This window comes from Phoxinus phoxinus, assembly GCF_949152265.1.
Source record: "Phoxinus phoxinus genome assembly, chromosome: 4".
In the NCBI taxonomy this organism is placed as follows: domain Eukaryota; kingdom Metazoa; phylum Chordata; class Actinopteri; order Cypriniformes; family Leuciscidae; genus Phoxinus; species Phoxinus phoxinus.
Window position 1 is genome coordinate 30,584,875 of NC_136879.1, and position 22,451 is coordinate 30,607,325.

General features: G+C 37.4%; 1 protein-coding gene and 1 long non-coding RNA gene across 5 annotated transcripts; both read left to right on the top strand.

The window, feature by feature from the left end:
- The first annotated feature begins 535 nt into the window (after positions 1-535).
- LOC306997400 lies at positions 536-2,328 on the top strand. Its single transcript, XR_013797367.1, has 4 exons — positions 536-1,233; positions 1,449-1,506; positions 1,764-1,872; positions 2,215-2,328. It is a non-coding gene; the product is annotated as an uncharacterized lncRNA (long non-coding RNA).
- A 4,320-nt stretch (positions 2,329-6,648) lies between these two features.
- On the top strand, positions 6,649-21,853 carry LOC306997828 (alpha-2-macroglobulin-like). 4 transcript variants are annotated; one of them, XM_079611340.1, is made up of 36 exons: positions 6,649-6,735; positions 7,073-7,121; positions 8,678-8,839; positions 9,166-9,346; positions 9,456-9,612; positions 10,319-10,371; positions 10,493-10,513; positions 10,709-10,874; positions 13,112-13,196; positions 13,418-13,523; positions 13,635-13,755; positions 13,867-13,976; positions 14,064-14,234; positions 14,315-14,548; positions 14,654-14,863; positions 14,950-15,099; positions 15,683-15,808; positions 15,971-16,073; positions 16,445-16,589; positions 16,791-17,016; positions 17,087-17,213; positions 17,291-17,412; positions 17,511-17,562; positions 18,089-18,172; positions 18,259-18,435; positions 18,574-18,649; positions 18,881-19,037; positions 19,276-19,350; positions 19,432-19,594; positions 19,696-19,889; positions 19,973-20,185; positions 20,294-20,412; positions 20,714-20,795; positions 21,203-21,286; positions 21,388-21,493; positions 21,605-21,853. In XM_079611340.1, exons 3-36 carry the CDS (start codon positions 8,754-8,756, stop codon positions 21,643-21,645), a joined length of 4,323 nt encoding a protein of 1,440 aa, XP_079467466.1. In that variant the 5' UTR covers positions 6,649-6,735; positions 7,073-7,121; positions 8,678-8,753; the 3' UTR covers positions 21,646-21,853. The 4 variants fall into 4 exon arrangements, with proteins under 4 accessions (XP_079467466.1, XP_079467467.1, XP_079467468.1 ...); XM_079611341.1 differs by having other exon boundaries at positions 15,971-16,067; XM_079611342.1 differs by having other exon boundaries at positions 15,971-16,061.
- The last annotated feature ends 598 nt before the right edge of the window (positions 21,854-22,451 follow it).

A 22,451-nucleotide genomic window follows, 5' to 3' on the forward strand; every position in this document is an offset into this window, starting at 1 on the left:
TCGCGATGCGAGTGTTAAAACCGCAGTTTGAGCCAGCGGCTCGAATTGATATGGCTCTGGCCCTGTGTCCACAGACAATTCACCCTCCTCCACTTCAGGTGAAGATGGGGGAGAAAAGTCCTCGACTTCAAATGACCGCTCTGTTGCAAAACTACTTGCGTCACTCCAGTCACTCTCCATTTTAGCGAGTCTGACAGCAGCTGTCAATCACTCCGTCACTGCGGGTCTCAGGTACACGCCCCCCCGCTCAGCCCCGCCCTAGGTTCGTCCGTTGGGCTCTGCCCACTTTTCCAGCATTTTTCAAATATTGCCAGTGGGTGGAGTCAGGCTCTGACCAGGGGTTTAGTTACCCTTTAAAACTGACTAAATATTTAAAAAGAGCCAAAAGAGCCGTTCTTGTTCATTGTTAAAGATACAACCATCGTATCTTTCCCTGATCTTGTATGCAATAAGTTCTGCAATAAAAAAATTATATGAGCGAGGTGCACTAACACCTCATAACATCAGTAACTCGACAGCCCTACACTGTAAAAAAATTCCGTAAAAATACGGTACAATGTACCATATTAATTTGAAGGAATTTTCCGTATTTGTCTTTTACAGGACTTTTACCCGTATTTTGAATTACGCGTTGCATTGTGGGAACTAGAACCTGATCGGCGCGAAAAGTTTGAGACGCAAGCGCCATTACACACGGAGATGACCGCGGCCAAAGTTGCTTTATAAAGTCGGATTTCGGATGTGTGGAAGTTATTCTGACACTTCTGTGGTAAAAACCGAAAATTATATTTAGCTAAGAGTCAAATAAGCTGTTTACGTAATGTTATTTGGTTGCCACCCGGCTTGTTAGGCAAATGAATGTCGGAGCCGTCGCGTTTATCATTTTATGCTTATCGTCACACATTGAAATATTTATTTCACACTCGTGGAAGTTCCCCTTGTTGTATGTGTTATAGTGTCCTAGTTGTAACTGGTTTATTGGCTTTTATTTGGTCGGTGATGCGGTTTATTTCGTGCCGAGCGCACCCGTTAACCAGGATGAAGTGCAGTAACGTTAACTCGTGTTTTTGGAGCAGTTTAATGGCTTCAAACAAAAGCTACCAGATAAAATCGTCGAGAAAAAGAAAGGCCATTTAAGACTTGATTTAAAAGGCATGAAGATACAACGTGAAGACTGTGTGAAGATGCAGTACAGCTGGATAAAGGAAAACACCACGTTTTCTTCCAAATGAGGTAACGTTACGTTAATGTTAACGTTATGTTTACGTTAGACTTTTTATTGTCTTGTTTTTGTTTTAGACGACACACAGACATTATACACACACGACACATATGACTTTAAACTCCTAATAATGACCTTGAAAGAATAATTTACATTTAACATGACTGCTATTATACTTTATTATAGTTTGTTTCATAGTTTCTGTTGTTTTCTTATCTATTGACAGGACTTTCCTGATGTAAGTTACTGTGCATCCCAAGCACCACCCTGCATGCTCCTTATGGGTTTGTATTTTGTTTTATTAGTATTTTATTATTATTAATCATTATGAGTACTCAATATTGGCAAAACACATTTAAATTTAAAGTCTGAGGAAAAATGTTTATAGAAAAAGTTGGTTGCTGAATAGCCCCTTCAAAGATTTTTACGCTTATAGGTCAGTAGAAAAGCGTTTAAGGAAGATTTAAACAACTGTTTTTGGAGCGGTTTTCTGAAGTGGTCGTGTAAGTTTTTTCATTTTGTAATATCTTATTTGTTTAAGGTGATGGGCTTTCAGGATTGCTGTCATTCAATAAGTTATTATTGACCACATCTCCTACCCTATTGAGGCAGTGAGCTACAAAATGGCACTTATCCTGGAGTTCATAAAGGTAAGCAACACATTTTTAATGAAATTATTTATAGAGCATGTTGTTGTGTTACTGTTTATAATTGAAAATAATGAAACATATAAGGTATAGTTGAGCAGACAAGCTAACATAACATGCAATTGGAGTCCACTGGAAACAGAAGTCTTAGCATTTAATACAGTGTTTGAATTTGAAAGAATTAGGGATGGCAGTTGATCATTTAACGAACGTAAAATACTGTACGATTATTTTTCAACCTCAACCTGGTCTGCATGATACTTTGTAGTTCAATTTCCTTCATTTAATTTCGTGTGTAGCTAAAAACATATTTTTTTTTTCTTCATATGCAACTCTCCTGTGCAGAAATCCTGAATGAAGGTCAAAAAGGCTGAGATGAAGGAAACCAAACATCTACACATTCCTCCAAGACTGCTGAAGTTCCTGTATGAACAACTGAAAATCCATGTAAAGTTTAAACGGATAGTTTACTTTGAAATTACATTTTGGTGTGTTTTAGCTTACCTGAAGTGCATCCAAGATGTAGGTGTCTTTGTCTCCGCAGTAGTTTCAATTTTGATATTTTTAGGTCAAACCATTCTTGTCTGTCAGTCATATAATGCAGGTATATAGGCACTGTCTCCAAAAGCATGCAGAGAAAAGTCCAAATTAAAAAATTCCCCATCGTAAGTGCACATTGATGGCCTAAGACACGAAACAAGCGGTTTGTGTGATAAAACGAACAGTATTTATATCGTTTTTATCTCTTTTACACAACCACGTCCAGGCGATCTGTTTACGTAGTCTGCATAAGCGCCGTAAAGCTCCGGAAGTGATCTCCCGGATGAGTTCGCGCGAGCTTGCGTAAATGTATTTTTTTTACATCGGTTTAAACATCCCGGATAAGTGCAAACTACTACCATTTATATTAGCCGTCCTACCTACAATCTCTGTTCTGTGCATAGGTTCTGGTGTAAACAATGAGTGACGTCCACGCGCAAGAGATCACTTCGCCTTCCGGCGCTTACGCAGACTAAGTAAACAGATCGCCTGGACGTCGTTGTGTAAAAGAGATAAAAACGATATAAATACTGTTCGTTTTATCACACAAACCGCTTGTTTCGTGTCTTAGGCCATCAATGTGCACTTACGATGGGGCATTTTTTAATTTGGACTTTTCTCTGCATGCTTTTGGAGACAGTGCCTATATCCCTGCATTATATGACTGACAGACAAGAACGGTTTGACCTAAAAATATCAAAATTGAAACTACTGCAGAGACAAAGACACCTACATCTTGGATGCACTTCAGGTAAGCTAAAACATACCAAAATTTAATTTTAAAGTGAACTATCCCTTTAAGCTTTTGTCAAATCTCAAAATGGACCTTTAACTGAACATACCGAAGAAGGAAAGTTTTTCACGGAAGTTGTTCACTCCAAAATTAAAATAGTCATTTATTACTCGCCCTCCTGATGTTCCAACCCTGCAAGACTTTAGTTCATCTTCAGAACAAAAATGAAGATTTTTTTTTATGAAATCTGAGAGCTTTCTCTTCCTCTGTTGACAGCTTACGCAACTACCACATCATTAAAGTAACATGGTGTCCTAACCAGATGCGATAAGATTCTAGCAACAAGCTGTTTTTCTGTCCACACCAAATGCGTCGTGACCATGTAAAGTGACAAAAACAATTAAAAACCACAGCCAATCAGAACAGTGTGTGGACAGGTTCTCTTGGCACAGCAGTCACAATGAAATTGATAAGTACATAATCAAATTAATAAATATTACACCATTTAAACAACTGTGTGACTGAAACAATCTTTGTCATAGAATACACTTGTTTGTTCACAATGAGTTGACAGGTTTTTTTTTGTAGTGTTCCAGCTGCAATGTCGCAGAAAAATAGAAACCGTTTCTAAAATAGAATCGTCACTGGTTAGGACAAAAACTCAGATTGACATGGAAAATATACCTTTTATCGTGTGTTGCGTGTAGTTAGAACACGGTGTAATCTATGTATTTTCATTGGTTTAACCCCCCCAAAAAAGCGATGCAAATGCTTTGTGTGTAGAAAAAAAAACAAATTGTCTTTTGCCACAATATTTTGATACATTCACACGAGGATCACAGTGGCTTGTTCTCACCCATGCATTCTCGCCCTGCTGGGTCAGCAGCACGCATGCATTGTGGCGCTCTTGTGATCGTGTCAGCGATCTATATTTTGTGAGAAAAGATGTGTATTTTTTTTTTCTTCACACAAAACATTTGTGCACATTTATTTCATAAATTTGAGGTTAAACCACTGGAGTCACATGGATTACATTTATGTCTGTATACCTTTCTGAACCTTGAAATTGGTAGTTGCGTAAGATGTCAATGGAGGGACAGAAATCTCTCCGATTTCCTCAAAAATATCTTAATTTTTGTTATGGAGACGAATGGAAAGTCTTGTGGGACGTGGAACAACATGAGCGTGAGTAATTAATGACAATTTAAATTTTTTGGTGAACTAACACTTTAAGGGATATGGTGTTCTCTTACAGAAAAATGGCATTAACACTAACATTTCACTCTACTATTGACTAAGTCTAAAGCTATTTTTAATGATAAAAGCAGCAGACCTGTATTCGTATTCCATTTGTTTTTGTTTCTTTCTGTATTGTATTTGTATTGCATTTGAAAATGTTTTGAATCTTGACTTTCACAGTTAATTAAGTTTTTTTTCAAAGAATTTTGTGAGCTATTTGGTGCAACACCAATATTGTGCAAGTACCTGCTCATGTTTTCTTTTTTTAATTCTGTCTCTTGTTTGTTTAATGTCTAAACTTATTCCACAATACAAGCACTTTTTAATGGGTCTTTGTACATTGTTTCATATGTCATATATATTTATATGTATGTATATATCTTTACTCATTGAATGCATTTAAGAATGTTTACATGTTTAGTTGTACAAAAATAAACCATGTTCAATTTGTATATATGGTTCTTGAATTATTTGCTACCAAAATATATGGTATAAAATTTCTATAAATATAGAAATTTCTGTATAAGGATTATCCGTTAATAGTACAGAAAATGTACTGTTAATATACAGAATTTTCCGTTTTAGAGGTGAAGGAACTGTCCGTAATTTAACGGAAAATGTCCTGGTAATTTTCTGCCAGTACATTATCCGTTTTTTTACGGAATTATTTTTTACAGTGTACCTAACGGTTTTGCTCAGCGTTTGTGATGTCTGCACATTGCTCACAGCACACACTCTCGATCTTGTTTAGAAGACTGTTGATTTTATACTAGAAAAATAAGTATCACTCCTTAAAAAACAAGATTACCCCAGAATTAATTACATTGCTAGCCCCCCAAAACTTACACACAATAATAATGATAAATGCTGATATGACCGGTCTTCATTTAGCTCTGCGTTGTGTTTGTAAATGAATGAGACCGGGCAACAGGAATTACTCAGGCCAGATTTTATTCTGCATGAATAAAAATAAAGACGAGAACAAGCTCGAGTCTGTGGCCTTCTCTCACAATTAAGCCTCTCTTCAGTCGCATTTACCGCGAACTCAACACATTTTACACTTTTAACATATTTATAATCATGTATTTAAGTTTCTCATATATTCAAATCGTGTTTGTTCAACAGATTTCATAAAAACAATAAAGCATTTTACATAAGCTCAAAACAATATTAACAAAAGCTTGAAAGCAAACATACCTGCATGAATAAAAATAAAGATGAGAACAAGCTTGAGTCTGTGGCCTTCTCTCATAATTAAGCCTGTTTTAGCCAACAAAGCTTGCACACTCATGCTTAATGAATTCTTTCCGAAAATACATGTTATAAGTCGATCACATCATTCACACAAACTGCATACATGTTTTAATAAGATTAAAGTGCATTTTAGAACAAAATTACATGTTGTATTACAATAAACAAAACTCATATAAAACTTTTCAAACGGAGCTTCTACACATCTCTCTTCAGTCGCATTTACCGCGAGGGCAACCGGGACCGGAACATTTGTTGATATTTAACAAAACTGAAAAATGATTATGTAATGATGACATCTCAAATAAAATAAATCAATATTAAAATAATAAATGTCCAGAATACAAAAATAATTATGTAAATATAAAATAATTGATAATATCAAAGGGAGAGATTTTGTGTGAAATTAATAAATTAATATAACACCTGTTACACTGACCAATTCTTTTTTTGACTGAAAATGATACATTTTTAATAAAACAAGCTAAATGTAATTTGTTTTGTCAACATACATGAATACACACTAGATAAATGCAGTGAAGTTATAGTCAAGCAATGAATTAAAGCATAAATATATTAATAATTGTATTTTATTTACTGACAACAATAAGAAACATGAATTGCCTACACAAGAATGAATAAAACCATCACAATAAACAAAACAAATGCATATAACAACACATGAAACAAGGCTTTATTCAATCATGTCTTTATAGGCGATGAACCAAATCCTACTGCAATCACAACACAGCGGTTCCCATTCTGCAGCTTTATTCTGATGAATCAGCTGACCAGTTGTGCTGTGGCAATAAGGGCAGGTGGAGTGATGGAGGGTCTCATAATGCCAGGTGGAGTGATGGAGGGTCTCATCCATATGGCACCATTTCCAGGATTCAGCTCTGGGCTCCTCATCCTCAGTGATCATACCAGTCCGTAGACATTTCAAATCCGAATCAGAAAAGTGCTGTAATAACTCCTTCGTATAAACTGCGTGTACTGGCGGGTGACGCTAGGGGGCAGTTTTTGGCATGAAGTCACACTGCCAGCTATTTCAACACTGTGATACAGAAACTAATTTACTGTTGTCTTTGTTGGATTTTCAGGTAAGAAAGGTGATGTGACATCATAACTGGTGTATAAGTAAATCCGATATGTTAGTTTGATGCATTTGTTTTATGGAATCGATAAGAATGACCGCGGCCGCTCTGTGTCGGATGTCGTAGCCTACGAGAGATCCCCCTGGGGAGATAAATTCCGTTTCAGCGTTACACTTATTGATATGAAGAAGTCACACTGGCAGCTATTTCAACACTGATACAGAAACTAAATAAACATGTGACAACGTGTGACAGAAATAAAAAATTATATGTGCCACCTTCTGTAAAACAGCCTCTTCCGTGTGCAACACATTCTAATGCTAAAGAGATTATGTAATTACAGGAATGGGGTTAAGATCCATGACAGCGGAGACCTCTGGAAATCAGTGAAGGTACTGCAGGAATCTGTTTGGGATAGGCTATTATATAAAACAGAAATGTACTTTAAAAAAAAACATGTTTGGACATTTCTGATTAGCCTACTTGAAAGAACATGAATGATGTGTTAAGCATTATATAATTGGGTAATGTTAGTTAATTCTCATTTAAGCTCAATTTATTTTCACTCATTAAAATATCCCTATTATCTGACATAGGCTACATACAATACAGATACCATTGAATTAGCTGTCATGAAATATAATGCTTGTCGCTGTGACAACACTAGGCTGTATAAACTGCAAGAAAAAAAACTGCAGGGCAATCAGACATTACCAAGTTAATTAGAAAATCAAGCTTTTTTTTATATTAGGTGTTCCAGGCTTGCTTGAGATTGTGGTGAGGAGGTCCATGTGTCTGAAAAGACTGAAAATCCCGGATGTACAGTATTCTTTAATGCCAAAATACATCCAAAACTGGTTAAAACCCAGATGATTGATCCAAAAAACTAATCTAAGATTCACAGTGGAGTTAAACAGAACAAGGTTCAAAATAATCACTAAACCTACACAGAAATGATTGCTCAGAATTGCAGGGACACTGCTAGACCTCGCAAAGATGAGAGCAATGAGTATTTTTCCAGAGATAGAGTTAATTTTCAGGAGAATAAAGGTAATGACATGACAAAAAAAAGTGCTATAATAATTAACATTTACTTGAGCAATATTTACATTTAATAATTTAGCACACTATTTTATCAATAGCAACTTACAACTGAGGAGGAGTACAATAGAAGCAAATCAGACCAACAATATGCAAGTGTTAGGCACAGTTAGTCTAGCACACGTAGCATACTAATGAAACCTATGACACTGAATATCTGTTAAGAACATGAAATAATTATCGCATATAATCTCATGTAGCAGGAAGTGTCTTGCATATTTTATAGCACACAACAGAATTTCGGTGACTTTCATTAACCATGTTTAGGTATATTGTGAAGGCAGAGAATTTCCACATGCAAACAGCAGCTTACAGTATCTCTCCCACTCAGTTTGAGTGGGTGGGTGCATGTATGCGCACTGGATGTTAATTATCAGTTGTCTTGGCCCACTGTTTGCCTACATAGGGTTAAAGGTCAGTAGCTCTACATTTCTCTGAAGATGATGATAAGAGTAGGAGTTTGTTTTCAGATGATCACATGTACACTTATATTCTTTAAAGATCTGAGTTGATTTCTTGCATGCTACTAAGAACTGAACTTCCCTTTTGACTGCAGATAAAATGACTATTTAGAATATTTAGATTTACATGCTTGAATATTCCAACATGCAACCTTTAAGTTGCTCAACCCTGAATTATGCACTCAGGAACATGAATTGAATGTTTATTCTAATCTGTGAAGGAGCAAAGCTTTTTGTATTGAACTGCTTGTATTTATCATTTATCAAACTTATTACAAATTAATTTTTGAACAAAACAAACAAATAGCATTTTAGCACAGGTTGTTGAACTGCATTGCCTACATTGTTGAATCATTAATCAGATGATCAATACAAATGTTTTGAAGGACCTCCTTTAGCATGAGAGTCCCTTTAAAAGAGACGGTCCAGTTCATCTCATGACCTGGATGATCGCTCGCCATCATGACTCTGAATATTAGCTGCTGTTGGAAAGGACTCCTTCTGCTCTCTTTCCTCCTGATCTGTGTCGATGGACAAACATCCGGGCCGTAAGTTTTTAACCATTTCTGCTGAGGAAGGCTGTGTTTTGCTTTCTAAGTGTGATTTATTTATTTATTTATGATTTAACGGATCTGTTAGAGGTTTGCTGTTTAAAAGACAACTTGAGGCATGTGTAAGATCATTCATAATTACAGTTAAGGGCAATATTGTTCTGAATAAACATCAAATTAATTCACCAGACTTCATAAAACAGTTTGCCCTTGTATTCTCACTTCTCATATAATTGATTTTCAATCCCATTCCAATTCTTTCAGTCCCATTTTTATTTTTTATTGTATCTAACCACTATTGTATAATCATTTTCTCTGTACAGATCTTTCATGGTGACGTTTCCTGCAGTGATCGGGTCTGGATCTGAGGCCAAACTGTGTGCAAGTCTTCTCAAGCCCAATGAAAGCCTTGTCATGAACATTTATCTGGTTCATGGTAACCAGAGCACTTTACTGCTGCAGGAGAAAGCTGAGGAAGAGTTTCACCGCTGCTTTAACTTCAAGGTCTGCCATCAAAACATACACATGATGATTATTATCAAATCTGTTTCATCATGATGCATCTAGTTTTTGTGATGGCAGGTTGTAAATACAGTATATTATTTCTCATCAGGCTCCTCTGGTCGAAGCAGAATCAGTGCAGAAAATGAAGGTCGAATTGCAGGGAGAAACTTTCAAGATGACTGAAGAGAGAAAAGTCATGTTCAAGCCTTACCATCCTCTGACCTTTATCCAGACTGATAAACCCATCTATATTCCAGGACAGACAGGTGAGCTTTGAATGTCTCAAACGCTAAACCTCAGTAAATAATGCTGGTGTCACTGACATCTAAACCCTGATCCCCGCTGATGTAACACATATACATTAAGTAAAGCTCACTCGCCATGATCATGCAATGAGCTGATGATCAAAAATTACAAATGTTGCACAAACCAGCAGATGATAAAAGAGTATGAAGTAAACTGTTCAATGGATTTACAAACTTAAACAGAAAAGATGAGCAGAAGAAAAGTTAAGGAAAGAAGATAAGGATGAGTAGCTTTGAAATCAGCGAGCCACTGCAGAGTTTAGCTTTAAACTTAATTAAATGTCAGGATCAGGTCTCCAGCTAATAAAGTCCTTCAGGTTTATCTGAAATCTACAGGTCTGTGTGTTGAAGCAGGGTTGGGACTGTTTGACACTCCTGCTATAGATCTTTACATGTATACACTTTACAATAATAGCTGTCTGGTATAGGCCTACTTGATTCTAACTGGTCAGCTGGTGCAAACTGGTCAGAAATTCTTGTAAAATTATGGCTAGAACATCAGGCTGCTGTGACAGTCGAATTCGGCTCAAAAGACAAGTTCAAACCGCAGAAGAATACAGTTGTCAGCTCTGCATTTGAGTGAAATACTGACTGTAAGCGTAGTCCCTTACATAAGAGCTGAAGACGCATTATTTATTTATTTTAAATACGCATTTTTATTTTACAGTGAACTTCAGAGTTGTTACCATGGATACAAACCTTGCACCCCTTGATCAGCAGGTCTGATGTGTTTATATTGCATCTTTATTGCCCTTGTTTTCTCTTGCATTTTTGAATACATGTTTGATAAATAAACAATTGTTTTGCTTTTAATCTTTAACTACTATTTGCTCTTTTACAGTATAGTACAGTGGTTCTTGAGGTAAGAACACAAAACCTTCTGTGCAGTCATAACTAACACACCTTTTACATCTTATTAATCTTATAAATCTAAAATTCTGTTATATTTGGAATTATTGTATTTTCACTAGGCTAATTATACATTTTTTTCATTGATAGTCAGGATATGTGTAGCTGACTGTAACTGAATATCTGAATTGTCTCTTGTATTAAACAGGACAGTCAAGGTAACCGGATTGGTCAATGGACAAATGTTTCTTCTACAAGGTGGATTTTGCAGCGCTCTTATGAATTAAACTCAGAGGCCCGTCAAGGCATGTACAAACTGAAGGCCTTTATTGGTGACAGGATGATCTCACATGATTTTGAGGTGAAAAAATATGGTAAGTCATTAAAACAAATGATTTGCAATGTTGCATGGGAAGAATTTCAATAATATGTAGTAGCTTTTAAAAGGGAACCTCTCGGGTTACTTGACTTAAACCCTGTTCCCTAAAAAAAGCGGTAACGAGATGCTGCGCTGAGCGCTATGGGAAAACATCTTTGTTTGACCAGTTGTGAACACATGTGGCAAACACCCCATAAATATGGCTTAAATAACCTCTGCTGATGACATCATTGGAATGCGCAAATCAGTGGCTATAAATAGACGTGTGACAGGTGCGCTTTCAGGTCACTATCTGAAGAATGTCCTGAACACGCCCCCTAGTGCAGCAATGCAGCGCAGCATCTCATTCCTGCTTTTTCAGGGAACAGGGTTACAGTCAAATAACCCGAGACGTTCCCATTTAAAAGCTACTCTCAATGCTGCGCTGAGCGCTATGGGAATGAGAATGCCAACTGCGCTGCACTGGAAGTGTCTGGACTAGGGATGGGTATTTTTAAAAAATATTGCATTCAAATATTCGGGCTCATAAAAATTGAATATTCGTTTATTTTAATGGCCTTTAACAAAAAAGACGTTATTTTTTAAGATAATAATAAAAATAAAAAAGTTTTTGTCACCATTTCTGAACAAGCTTACGATTAGGCAATATACACAACAAGCTTACAATATAGCCTATGTTAAAGTTTTATTTTAATTGAAAACATTAAACAGTTGGCATATGTGTAAACAAAAAAAATATAAAGAACAAAAGGATTTAAGCTCAAGCTCAAAAAAAAAAAAAAAGCCTAATAAAGCAGACTGCGCCAGTTATCGAAATATCTATGAATAACATATAAAAACTAATAAATTGTTATTCATCTGTTGCAGAAAAGCAACAAGAACAACTAAAACAAAATAGAAACGACTTTTAGAAACGAAGACGCAAAGCATATACGGCTTCATAAATTAGATAAAATTTGAATAGTATTTTATTTTTCGAATAATAATTACAGATCGAATATTCGAAAATTCGTGCACATCCCTAGTCTGGACCCCTCAAGGTTGTGTAGTGTGTGTGCACAAACACAAGCCCTGGACCTGGCTCTGAGCCACAACTGAAAGGGCCTCCTGTGCAGAAGGCCCAAAGGTATAACCGTGGACGCAGCTGCCATATGACCGAGAATTCTTTGAAAATGATGGAGTGTAATCTCCTGACCTAGCCTGACATTGCTCAGGGTGTTTAAGATGGACTCGACACATGCGGGAGACAACTGTGCCCGCATGGTGACCGAGTCCCATACGACCCCTAAATACATTGTTCTCTGGGTCAGAGAGAGAATGCTTTTCTTGGCATTGAGTCTCAACACCAGAGTATGAAGATGAGCTAGGACGATATCTCAATGTCGTAGCAAAAGCTCTTAAGACTGGGCTAGTATCAGCCAGTCGTCTATGTAATTTAAAATGCGGATGCCCTGTAGTCGCAAAGGAGCCAGTGCTGCATCCATGCATTTTGTGTATTGTGCGGCATGACAAGGCTTGGCCGGATGGAAGAACCCAGAATTGGTAAGCTTCGCCCCCAAAAGCGAAACTCAGGAACTCCCTGTGTTGTGGCAGAATTTTTATATAAAAATGATAGACTTGGTCTAATAAACCAATGTCGCAGGCACAAAGACACAGGAAGAATATATTTTATTCCATGACCTTGATAGTTCATCGTGGAGACCTTGAAAGACCTGTGAGGCGCACCGGTCTCGTATCTCTCACAGTCGTCGCTCCTCCTTTATGCTTCCGCTCCTCCATGAGAGATACGAGACTGGTGCGCCTCACAGGTGTCGTTCATCATAATCACGCCACCGGTCTCGCGCCGCTCTCTCACGTCCCTCGACCTCGTCCTGCTCGCCACAGAGCGTTCAGAGGCAGTGTACTCGATATCCATTTCCCCAAGAGAACTGACTGAAGAAGCGCTGGAGCGTGCTCCAAAAGCGGGCTCGAGGACCTCACGATCTGGTTAAAGAACAAGAGAAAGGGAAGGATGGAACCTGAAAGCTCACCTGTCTCAAGTCTATTTATAGCCTCTGACGTGCGCATTCCGATGACGTCATCCTCAGATGTTATTTAAGCCAAATTAATGGCGTATTTGCCACACGTGTTCTCAACCGGTCAAACAAAGATGTTTTCCCATAGTGCTCAGCGCAGCATTGAGAGTATCTTTTGTAAGGGAACAATTTCTAATTTCTGCCTTCTGACTTCTAGTTTTGCCTAAGTTTGAAGTTACTGTAAAAAGCCCAAAGGAAGTGAGTGTTGAAGAAGAGGAACTGATAATTGAGGTTTGCGGAAAGTGAGTGGTTTATTTTATTTCCTACATTAAGAAAGCATTGTGTTCTTCCAATCTTGAAAAGCACAAAGCACAGTTACGTTACTTTGATTTAATTGATTATTGTTTTCTTTTTTTTCTTTTTAACTTTGTGGTCAGTTATTTACTGTAACCCCCATCCTAATATATTAGTTGCTTAACTCAACCATGAGTTGTAGATCAGTCGCTTGTACCTTTTTTCACAGATACACTTATGGACAGCCTGTACCTGGTAAATCATGGGTGAAAGTGTGCCGTAATAATTTGTCCTACTATTACACCAATCCAGTGTGTTTAGAGGAAACCATTGAGGTATGTGAGTTGAAACGCAATTCATGTAAATTAATGGCACATTATCTTTCCTCCATTTATCCAATACTCTTTAGTTAATATGCTATGTTTGCGTTCATTCATTATAATTAGATGAAAAAGACAGGCTGTGCCATCCACACATTAGATACATCAGTCTTTTTGAACGCCACACTAAAGGATAGCCTGGAGAATTCTCTTCGTGTTGAGGCAATGGTTACAGAAGAAGGAACAGGTGAGCTGCTGGATTTGGTCAGATCCCATTACCTATATTTCTTGAACTTCTAATTTTTTGTTTTACTTTTATTTGAATGAATATTTATTTAGGTGTTTTTACTGTTTACAGAGATCACCATGACAAAATCTGAATCTGTAACTCTCACTTATGAAATTGGTAAAGCCACATTTACTGAGCTGCCCAAAACATATGAACATGGATCAGTTATAGAAGGAAAAGTAAGTCTAAAATCAGTTTGTCTCAGTTTAACACCATTGTACGTAATTATTCCTTAATATATTCCTTCAAAATCTTATTTTCAACAGATCAAACTCTCAAATTTCAAAGGCGCACCAATTCAAAACAAAGAGGTTTATCTTATGGAGGGTTACACTTGGTCCCCAAAACTCCTCCTAAATCTCACTACAGACAGCGATGGACTGGCCAGCTTCTCTTTTAATACATCCAGTAATTCTAAAAGTGATATTAAGCTGATTGTAAGAGAGTTTTTTTTAATTTTTTTTATTCCTTGAAGAGTTCACTTGCATGAGTTATTTGTGATTTTTTTGTTATCCAGGCAAGTGTCTCTCAAGAGGGCCGTTATTATGGGCACAACGAGCCGTACATCTCTACTGAAGAAAAAACTGTTCAGCTCTTCGAGCCTGCCACTCCATACACCCCAACACTAAGTGAACTGATTATAGAGGATACTGAGCAACCATTAAAGTGTGACTCTGAGTTTACAGCCACCATCAAGTATTATTTTATTGGAGAGACTGTTGACGACTTCAAAACGGACATTGTCTATATGGTGAGAACATGTGCAGTATTTATTATTACAGAGATGTTTTAGTTTAACAGTATTATTAGGCTGCACTAGTCAGTTAGTTATTAGAGTGTCATCTGTCTGTTTCAGGTCTTGTCCAGAGGAGTGATCGTTCATCATGGATATGAGAAGATTGAAGTGAAGTCTTCTAATGGATCAAGTGGCACAATGTCGTTCAAACTGTCTGTTGGTTCAGATCTGGCTCCTGTACTGCAGATTCTGGCATACTGTGTTCTGCCCAGTGAAAATGTTGTTGCTAGTAGCAAAAATTTTGACATTGAAAAGTGTTTCAAAAACAAGGTATGCATTGTAGCTTTAGAAATGAGCTTCTTTACTGTATTACTTGCTGTATTACTAAAATAAATTCTATTCAATGTATGTCACAGGTGTCTCTGCAGTTTTCTCCTGCTAAAGCGGTTCCTGGTGAGGAAAACACTCTCCAGCTCTCAGCTCAGCCTGGCTCACTGTGCGGCCTCAGTGCTGTAGATCAGAGCGTCCTGATCCTGAAGTCAGGAAAACGTCTGGATGCTGACAAGGTGTAGATGCTTTAAGATTTGGTATTAATTAACTGCGTCTTCATAGTGGGAATCTACAGTGGGAATTTAGTGATAACAGACTTTAGTCATTACTGCTATAATCTGTCAAGGAAAAATGACTTGGGTGCCAAAATTCAGACCAGGAATTTGTCTTTTAAAACTTTATTCGTGCAGCAAGAAGGTTGTCTGACATACAGAACAATGCTCTGTCCTCAGTGAGAAGACACCATCTCTCACTTACCCATCATATTTATACTCCCCATCCCATGACCTTAGAGGCCAGGGTGTAATCTTTTAGAACACACGATATTTTGTTCACTCTCACAAAAGACAACTTTCAACACAGCATAGAACATATAGAAAACACCCTAATATGTTATTTAAAACACTCATGTGATATACATGTATGGCACACATATGACACACTACTCGTGATGACACACATGTGACACACATATTTTACATTACAGATTTAACATTAATCTTTATTCTTTTCTCACCAAAATGGCATTAAAGTTTTGTTGAAAATACATAAATTATTTAGAAATCATTCTGATAGTGTGTGAACATGGTCCCGTCACAGGTCTTCAACTTGCTGCCAGTGCAGTCGGGGTCAGATTATCCTTATACTGTTGAAGATGAGCAGGAGTGTCTGCATGTGAGACCCCGTCGAGCCGTGGCGACAGACAACGCCTATGAATCCTTAAAGGTAACGGGGATTATATGTGGCAGTGCACTAGATAATGATTGGGAGAGAATATACTGCACATGTGCAAGTAAATGCATAATAAGCATTCTTGATTATACTGACAATAAAAAGTAATTTGTATTTTCATGACTTTTATTGTGGTTCATCATTATCATTTGACAGAGAGTGGGATTGAAGATGGCAACAAATTTGGCTGTGCGAGTCCCTCAGTGTCTGTCATACAGAGGCTTGATGTATCACTACCGACACCATGGTATAAGTAAATGTACTGTTATTACAATCCAAGCTGTAATGTTTTAATATGTAGGTGTTAATTTTGTGAAATTGTGAAACTCACACAATTCGTACAATCCAACAATTATAATGATATAGTAGAAGACAGTTTTTCTGGGGTCATTAGTTAACTTTGAGTCAGTGTTATTATTGTTACAAAAAATCAACTATAAAACTTATATATAACTTTTTATTATTTTATATATAAAATACTAAAACTAAAATAAAAACTGAATAAACTGAAACTAGAAAACTGACAACACTAAAATATATCTGTGTTTGAAAATAAAATAATGTGTATTAAAATGATAATCTGCCATCCATTTTCTGTTCACTTAAAACAAAAATACATATTTTTTACAGTGATGTATCGTTATCAGCATGAACCAGTGGCAGTGATGTCTTCACGACTGAGTGATGATTATGATAGAACTGACAGACATTCTCCAGCAGTGACGATTCGGACCGTCTTTCCAGAAACGTGGATCTGGGAACTTGCTGAAGTGGGGTATGTGAAGCGTAATCGGTACATTTCACATCATACTTATCTTAATCTCCCCTCACACCCACAGGACAGAAAATACCTTGCTTGCTTTGCAGATTCTGAATCCAGTTATTTTATCATCCGTGTGCTGAATGTTGTTATTTAATACAGCAAAAAATTGCAGAGTCAGAATCAAATATGCCTATTGTTGTAATTCTTCCGCAGGGACTCTGGATCAGCTCAGGTTCCTGTCACGGTTCCTGACACCATCACCTCTTGGGAGACGGAGGTCTTCTGTCTGTCCTCTGAAGGTCTGGGTCTCGCTCCTCCTGCTCAGCTGACAGTTTTCCAGCCCTTCTTCCTGGAGCTCTCTCTGCCTTACTCCATCATCCGTGGGGAGATCTTTGAGCTGAAGGCCACTGTCTTCAACTATCTGTCCAAGTGCATCCTGGTGAGATTTCAGACTCAGTCTAATCAAATCATATCAAATATGCCACTAATCATGTGTGGTTGATTGACAGGTTAAAGTGACTCCAGCTCCGTCCTCAGACTACACTCTCAAAGCCTCCTCTGATGATCAGTATTCATCCTGTCTATGTGCTAATGGAAGAAAAACCTTTAAATGGATCCTCACTCCTTCTGTTCTTGGTGAGTTTTCCAGTCTGAATCATTGTTTCTCAGTGTTTGTGTCTGTTGTATCTTCACGCACATGTCTTGTGTTTTAGGAGTCTTGAATATTACAGTCAGTGCAGAGGCAGAGGCGTCCCAGACTGTGTGTGACAATGAGATTGTGAGCGTCCCAGAGAGAGGACGCATTGACACGGTCACACGAAGTCTGCTTGTACAGGTCAGCGCATGTCAAATGTCTCATAGATGTCATTTACCCTTTATCATAATGCTGTTTATGTCAGTATGATGTGTTGATGTGATTGTTTTATGCTGCAGGCGGAAGGAACTGAAAAGACAAAGACTCAAAGCTTGTTACTGTGTCCAAAGGGTTAGTCTGCAAATATTTCATATTTTTTGGTGTATAAGCACTGATAATGCTGGAACTCTTTCGCTTTTGCTCCGTTTTTTGGGGGATCAAGCAGTGAAGCCTTTTCAACTGACAAAAAGTTGCTCAAAGAATTTTGACCCGTCAATATGTTTGGCATATAATCTGTAAAGACTAATTGGTGCTTTATCTTCTAAACACAAATTCCAGCTTAATGAAAATTAGTACACCTTGCATAGCGGACATTTTTAGGACACACCAAATTTGAGGACCAATACAGTAACCAAAATATTCTCATATGTCTCTAACATCATTGTCAGCCTTTCATGACAAATGTAGTTTAGTAGTTCAGCTGTGCCAAATTTAGAAATTGTGGCTATTTTCGTTCCCTTTTCCAAAGTGCTTGAAACACAAAAATTCCTGCTTGCAATTCTATTATTATTATTTTTGGGACTTCACAGATGGCATTAGAGAGTGTAAATATTATTGCATTACTCTGCTTATGCTTTTCTGTCTGTCTGGTTTGTAGGTGACAGTCTCTCAGAGGAAGTGGCTCTGACTCTCCCTAAAGATGTGATAGAGGGATCAGCCAGATCCTCTGTTTCAGTCATTGGTAACACTTACAAATACAAGCAGAAATGAGGAGATTGGGTTTGCATTTATAAAATGTAGTGAGTTTCATTTGTGTATGGTTTATAGGAGACATATTGGGTCGTGCACTGAGGAATCTTCACGGATTATTACGAATGCCGTACGGCTGTGGAGAGCAAAACATGGCGGTTCTTTCTCCCAATATTTACATTCTGCAGTATCTGGAGAACACCGAGCAGCTCACCTCAGCCATCCGAGAGAGAGCCACAGGCTTCCTGAAGAGCGGTGAGAGACATAAATCATTTCAAGGAAATACTGAAAAAGTCCTGCCAAATTATACAGTTTTCAACACACCTGAATGTCTGACACATTGAATCAACCCAAACAAACTGTTGAAGTGTTAACCATTATTACACTAAACAGGATACCAGAGACAAATGAACTACAAGCATTTTGATGGATCATACAGCACATTTGGTTATGGTGATGGGAATACATGGTAAATTTATTTTCACAATTACTTTTGTTAAACAGAAATTACAGTATATCAAGGTAATCTACATTACAATAATAAACCCAAGAGGATGGTATGAAAAAAAGACATTTAAAAATGTATCTCTCATTTCAAATTATTTGTTTTTTGATATTTATGATGAATGAAATTAATTAAAAAATTAAGATTAAAAAAGTAAAAAGTTTTTTTTTTAAAGTATATCTTCCACACCACCAGGTTGACTGCCTTTGTGCTGAGGTCTTTTGGAAGAGCACAAAAATACATATATATTGATCCAGAAATTATTAACGGTGCAAAGAATTGGTTAATAAGCAGACGGGATTCAGACGGCTGTTTTATCCAGCAGGGAAGCTTGTTCAACAACAGAATGAAGGTCTGTCAACTTCTGTCTATCTATATCTCTCTATCTCTCTTTCTATCTAGAACACCATAGCAACCACGTAGAAATGGTCTAGTAACTATCTAGAAAACCTGGAGTCTAAGACCTGTAAATGTTTAAGCTTTTTAAAACCATTTAGATGTTCTCAAGTCAACATCAAAGTTTATAGTTGAACTTTCCTTTAATAGTTTGAGTGTTGCTTTATTAATCCTTCATTTCTCATATATTCCAGGGTGGAGTGAAAGATAATGTGACCATGACTGCCTACATTACTGCATCATTGCTTGAACTGGAAACTCCAGTCACAGTAAGTTCATCTTCAGGAAACACAGTATAAACTCATAGAAAAATGACACTCACAGTGTGTGTTTCTCTGTTTTTGTCACAGGATCCTGTCGTCAGTAAAGGTTTGTCATGCTTGAGGTCCGTCATTGAGGAAGTCAAAAACATTTACACCACAGCTCTGCTCGCCTACACTTTCAGTCTGGCTAAAGACACGGACACTCGACGGCAGCTTTTCAAGAAACTGGAGGATGTTGCTATTTCAGACGGTAAGAGGTTTGTTTCTGATGACTTTCTGTTGTCTTTTATGGCTGTCCTATTCATTTTTTATCATGCTCATTGAGTTACGTGTGTGTCTTCTGTCCTCAAGGGTCTGATCTCCACTGGTCTCAGTCTGCATCTGCTGATGACTCTGATTCTCTGGCAGTGGAGATCAGCTCATATGTGCTGCTAGCTGTTCTCTCTGCAGATTCAGTCTCTACAGCTGATCTGGGCTATGCTAACAGGATTGTCAGCTGGCTTGTGAAGCAGCAGAATGCCTATGGAGGATTCTCCTCCACACAGGTTACTCAAACTCCTCCAATCAAACACATTATTACCGGTGTGAATGAGTAAAAGTGACATTACTGAACACATTTATTTCCCAGGACACAGTGGTGGCTCTTCAGGCTCTGTCTTTGTACGCCACCAAAGTGTTCAGCTCTGACGGCTCCAGCACAGTGACCGTACAGTCAGCAGGAGACACTCACCACTTTAATGTCAATCAGGACAACAAGTTACTGTACCAGGAGAAGCAGCTGCAGACCGTTCCAGCCAATTACAGCATTGAAGTGAAGGGCTCAACCTGTGTGTCTGTGCAGGTCTGTAGTGCGTTCAGCTTCATTTACTCACACTCACTTTCTCTCTTGGCATTGTGGTTATTCTGCTGTAAAAATGAATTATGAATATGTCTGTGTTGACTCTCTCAGATGGCTCAGTTCTACAACATTCCCACTCCTACTGAAGCTAAAACATTGAGCATTGACGCTAAGATGGAGGGAGATTGCAAAACATTGGGACAAAATTTTATTTTGAGTTTCACTGTCAAGTAAGAAAATCTATATTCAGTTCAAGTCAAAAGACTTAAACATGATTATGACTTAAGATTTACTAACAAATAAATATTTACTGAATATCATAACAAAAGCTATAAACTGAAATGGCATATCTCAGTATTTAAAACTGCAACACTAACTTGAGAAACAAGAAAACATTTCTTTATTATTGACACATTATGAGTGATGAAAACTCTGCACGAGTCTTGTTAATTATCTGGCTTTTATTCTCACTTATTTTAAAATTTATATGAGGTTTTTAAGAACCAAACCTCTTCATTTGCTCTTTTCCAGATATGATGGTCTACAGGAAGAGACTAACATGGTCATTGTGGATATTAAACTCTTATCTGGATTCACAGCTGATACATCAATGGTGTGTTTTAGTGATTCATCACAGAATGTGTAAAGTTTCTAGAGTTCACTATTTGGAAATTAAAGGGATACTTCACCGATTAACATTAAGCTTTGTATCAGTAGAAATCCGGTAGTATTTTCAAATGACTGTGCCCCCCCTGATGTCCTCCTGAGACGAGAGATTTATGTATTTTTTGTCTAGAAAAAAATCCTCAGATGACCTTTTGCAGGTTGGGATGTCTGATTCTGGGAGTTGTTGTCTTTCATCCACATGAGCCAAAAATACATTATCTGGCTTTTCTCAGTCTAGAAGGCACCAACTTCTAAAATAATTTCACATTTCTACTACATAAACGACCCAATTTAAATACACATTCATCTTTCCAGCGGTGTAGTATCCCTTTAACCAGCACTTTTTCCCCACAGCTTGGAACTTCTTCCGGAACATACGTACCATTTGTGGAACGGGTTGATTCTAAAGATGATCATGTCATTGTGTATTTGAAGAAGGTGAGGGAACAGCAACATTCCCATTATTTTAAATTATTAGGTCGATTCATAAACCATTTATCCGTAATGTCCATGACTAATGTGTTTGTTTCCTCCTGCAGATCCCACAAAATATGCCATTGAATTACCAGATAAAAATGAAACAGATTCTTCCAGTGAAGAATCTCAAGCCAGCTGTGGTCAAAGTGTACGATTACTACCAAACAAGTAAGATTTAATGTGCCAGTGTTGAATGTTTTGATCATGTAATGCACAATATTTATTCAGATTTACAGTTTCCATTGTTGTATGAATGTGAACATCTTTCTTTTCTTTCAGGTGATCAGTCAGAGGCCGAGTACTCCTTTCACTGTGAATGAAGCTGCTGAAGTGAATCACCTCATAGTTCAACTTGGATAAAGATGTTTGAACACTCTAATGTTTAATATTACAATGTTAATTATTTATATTATTTCCAATATCACCCCAAATTAGAACAACCCCTCAAAATCAGTTTTTGGCCACGTCTCTTGAGAACATGACTATTCAATTCACAATGCATATGATTAATAAAAGTAATGAAAACAAGTCCTAGTGAGCTGGTTGGATTGTTGAATGTGTAGTAGTTACATGCTATGGCAACATTTTAGAATCAAGATATTTTATGATATCTTGTGAATTTGTTTTTATCTCAACTCTGCTTTAGTCTTCACACACTGTAAGAGGGCTATTTAGGTCCATTGTAGGTCCTCATGCTGTAGAAGATTTACTTTGTCCTTAATTTTTAACTGAACAGCAAACAACCAAAATATGAACCGATATAAAAAACAAATTGCCTCACCTAAAGTCATTGAGAGGTCAGAAACTTCACTCATCCCATCACAGCCAGGTAATCAGGAAAAGACAGACTATTATTCTTAAAAACCAGAAGAACTCACAATAACATGTGACCAAACGGTTGCCGGAAAGAAAGAGTCAATTTCATCTAAAGGAATAATTAAAAAGAATATAATTGTTTTGTGTCGACTACGCCACCAAGGGACTTATACCCCAGGAACTCACTCAAAGCACAACGTTATCAACAAAGAAATGGCCAGAGACGTGGATTCCCCATAAAAAGAACACTTTTATTAATTCAATAAAAACTTCAGAAAAACTCCATTATAACACCCATCCCTTGATAGAG

Excerpts from the sequence above, each read along its gene's own strand:
- LOC306997828 (XM_079611340.1), top strand. The coding sequence starts at position 8,754 with ATGACTCTGAATATTAGCTGCTGTTGGAAAGGACTCCTTCTGCTCTCT. Across the intron at positions 14,549-14,653 it reads AAACGGACATTGTCTATATG|GTCTTGTCCAGAGGAGTGAT; the intron begins GTGAGAACATGT and ends TGTCTGTTTCAG. Across the intron at positions 20,796-21,202 it reads TCACAGCTGATACATCAATG|CTTGGAACTTCTTCCGGAAC; the intron begins GTGTGTTTTAGT and ends TTTTCCCCACAG.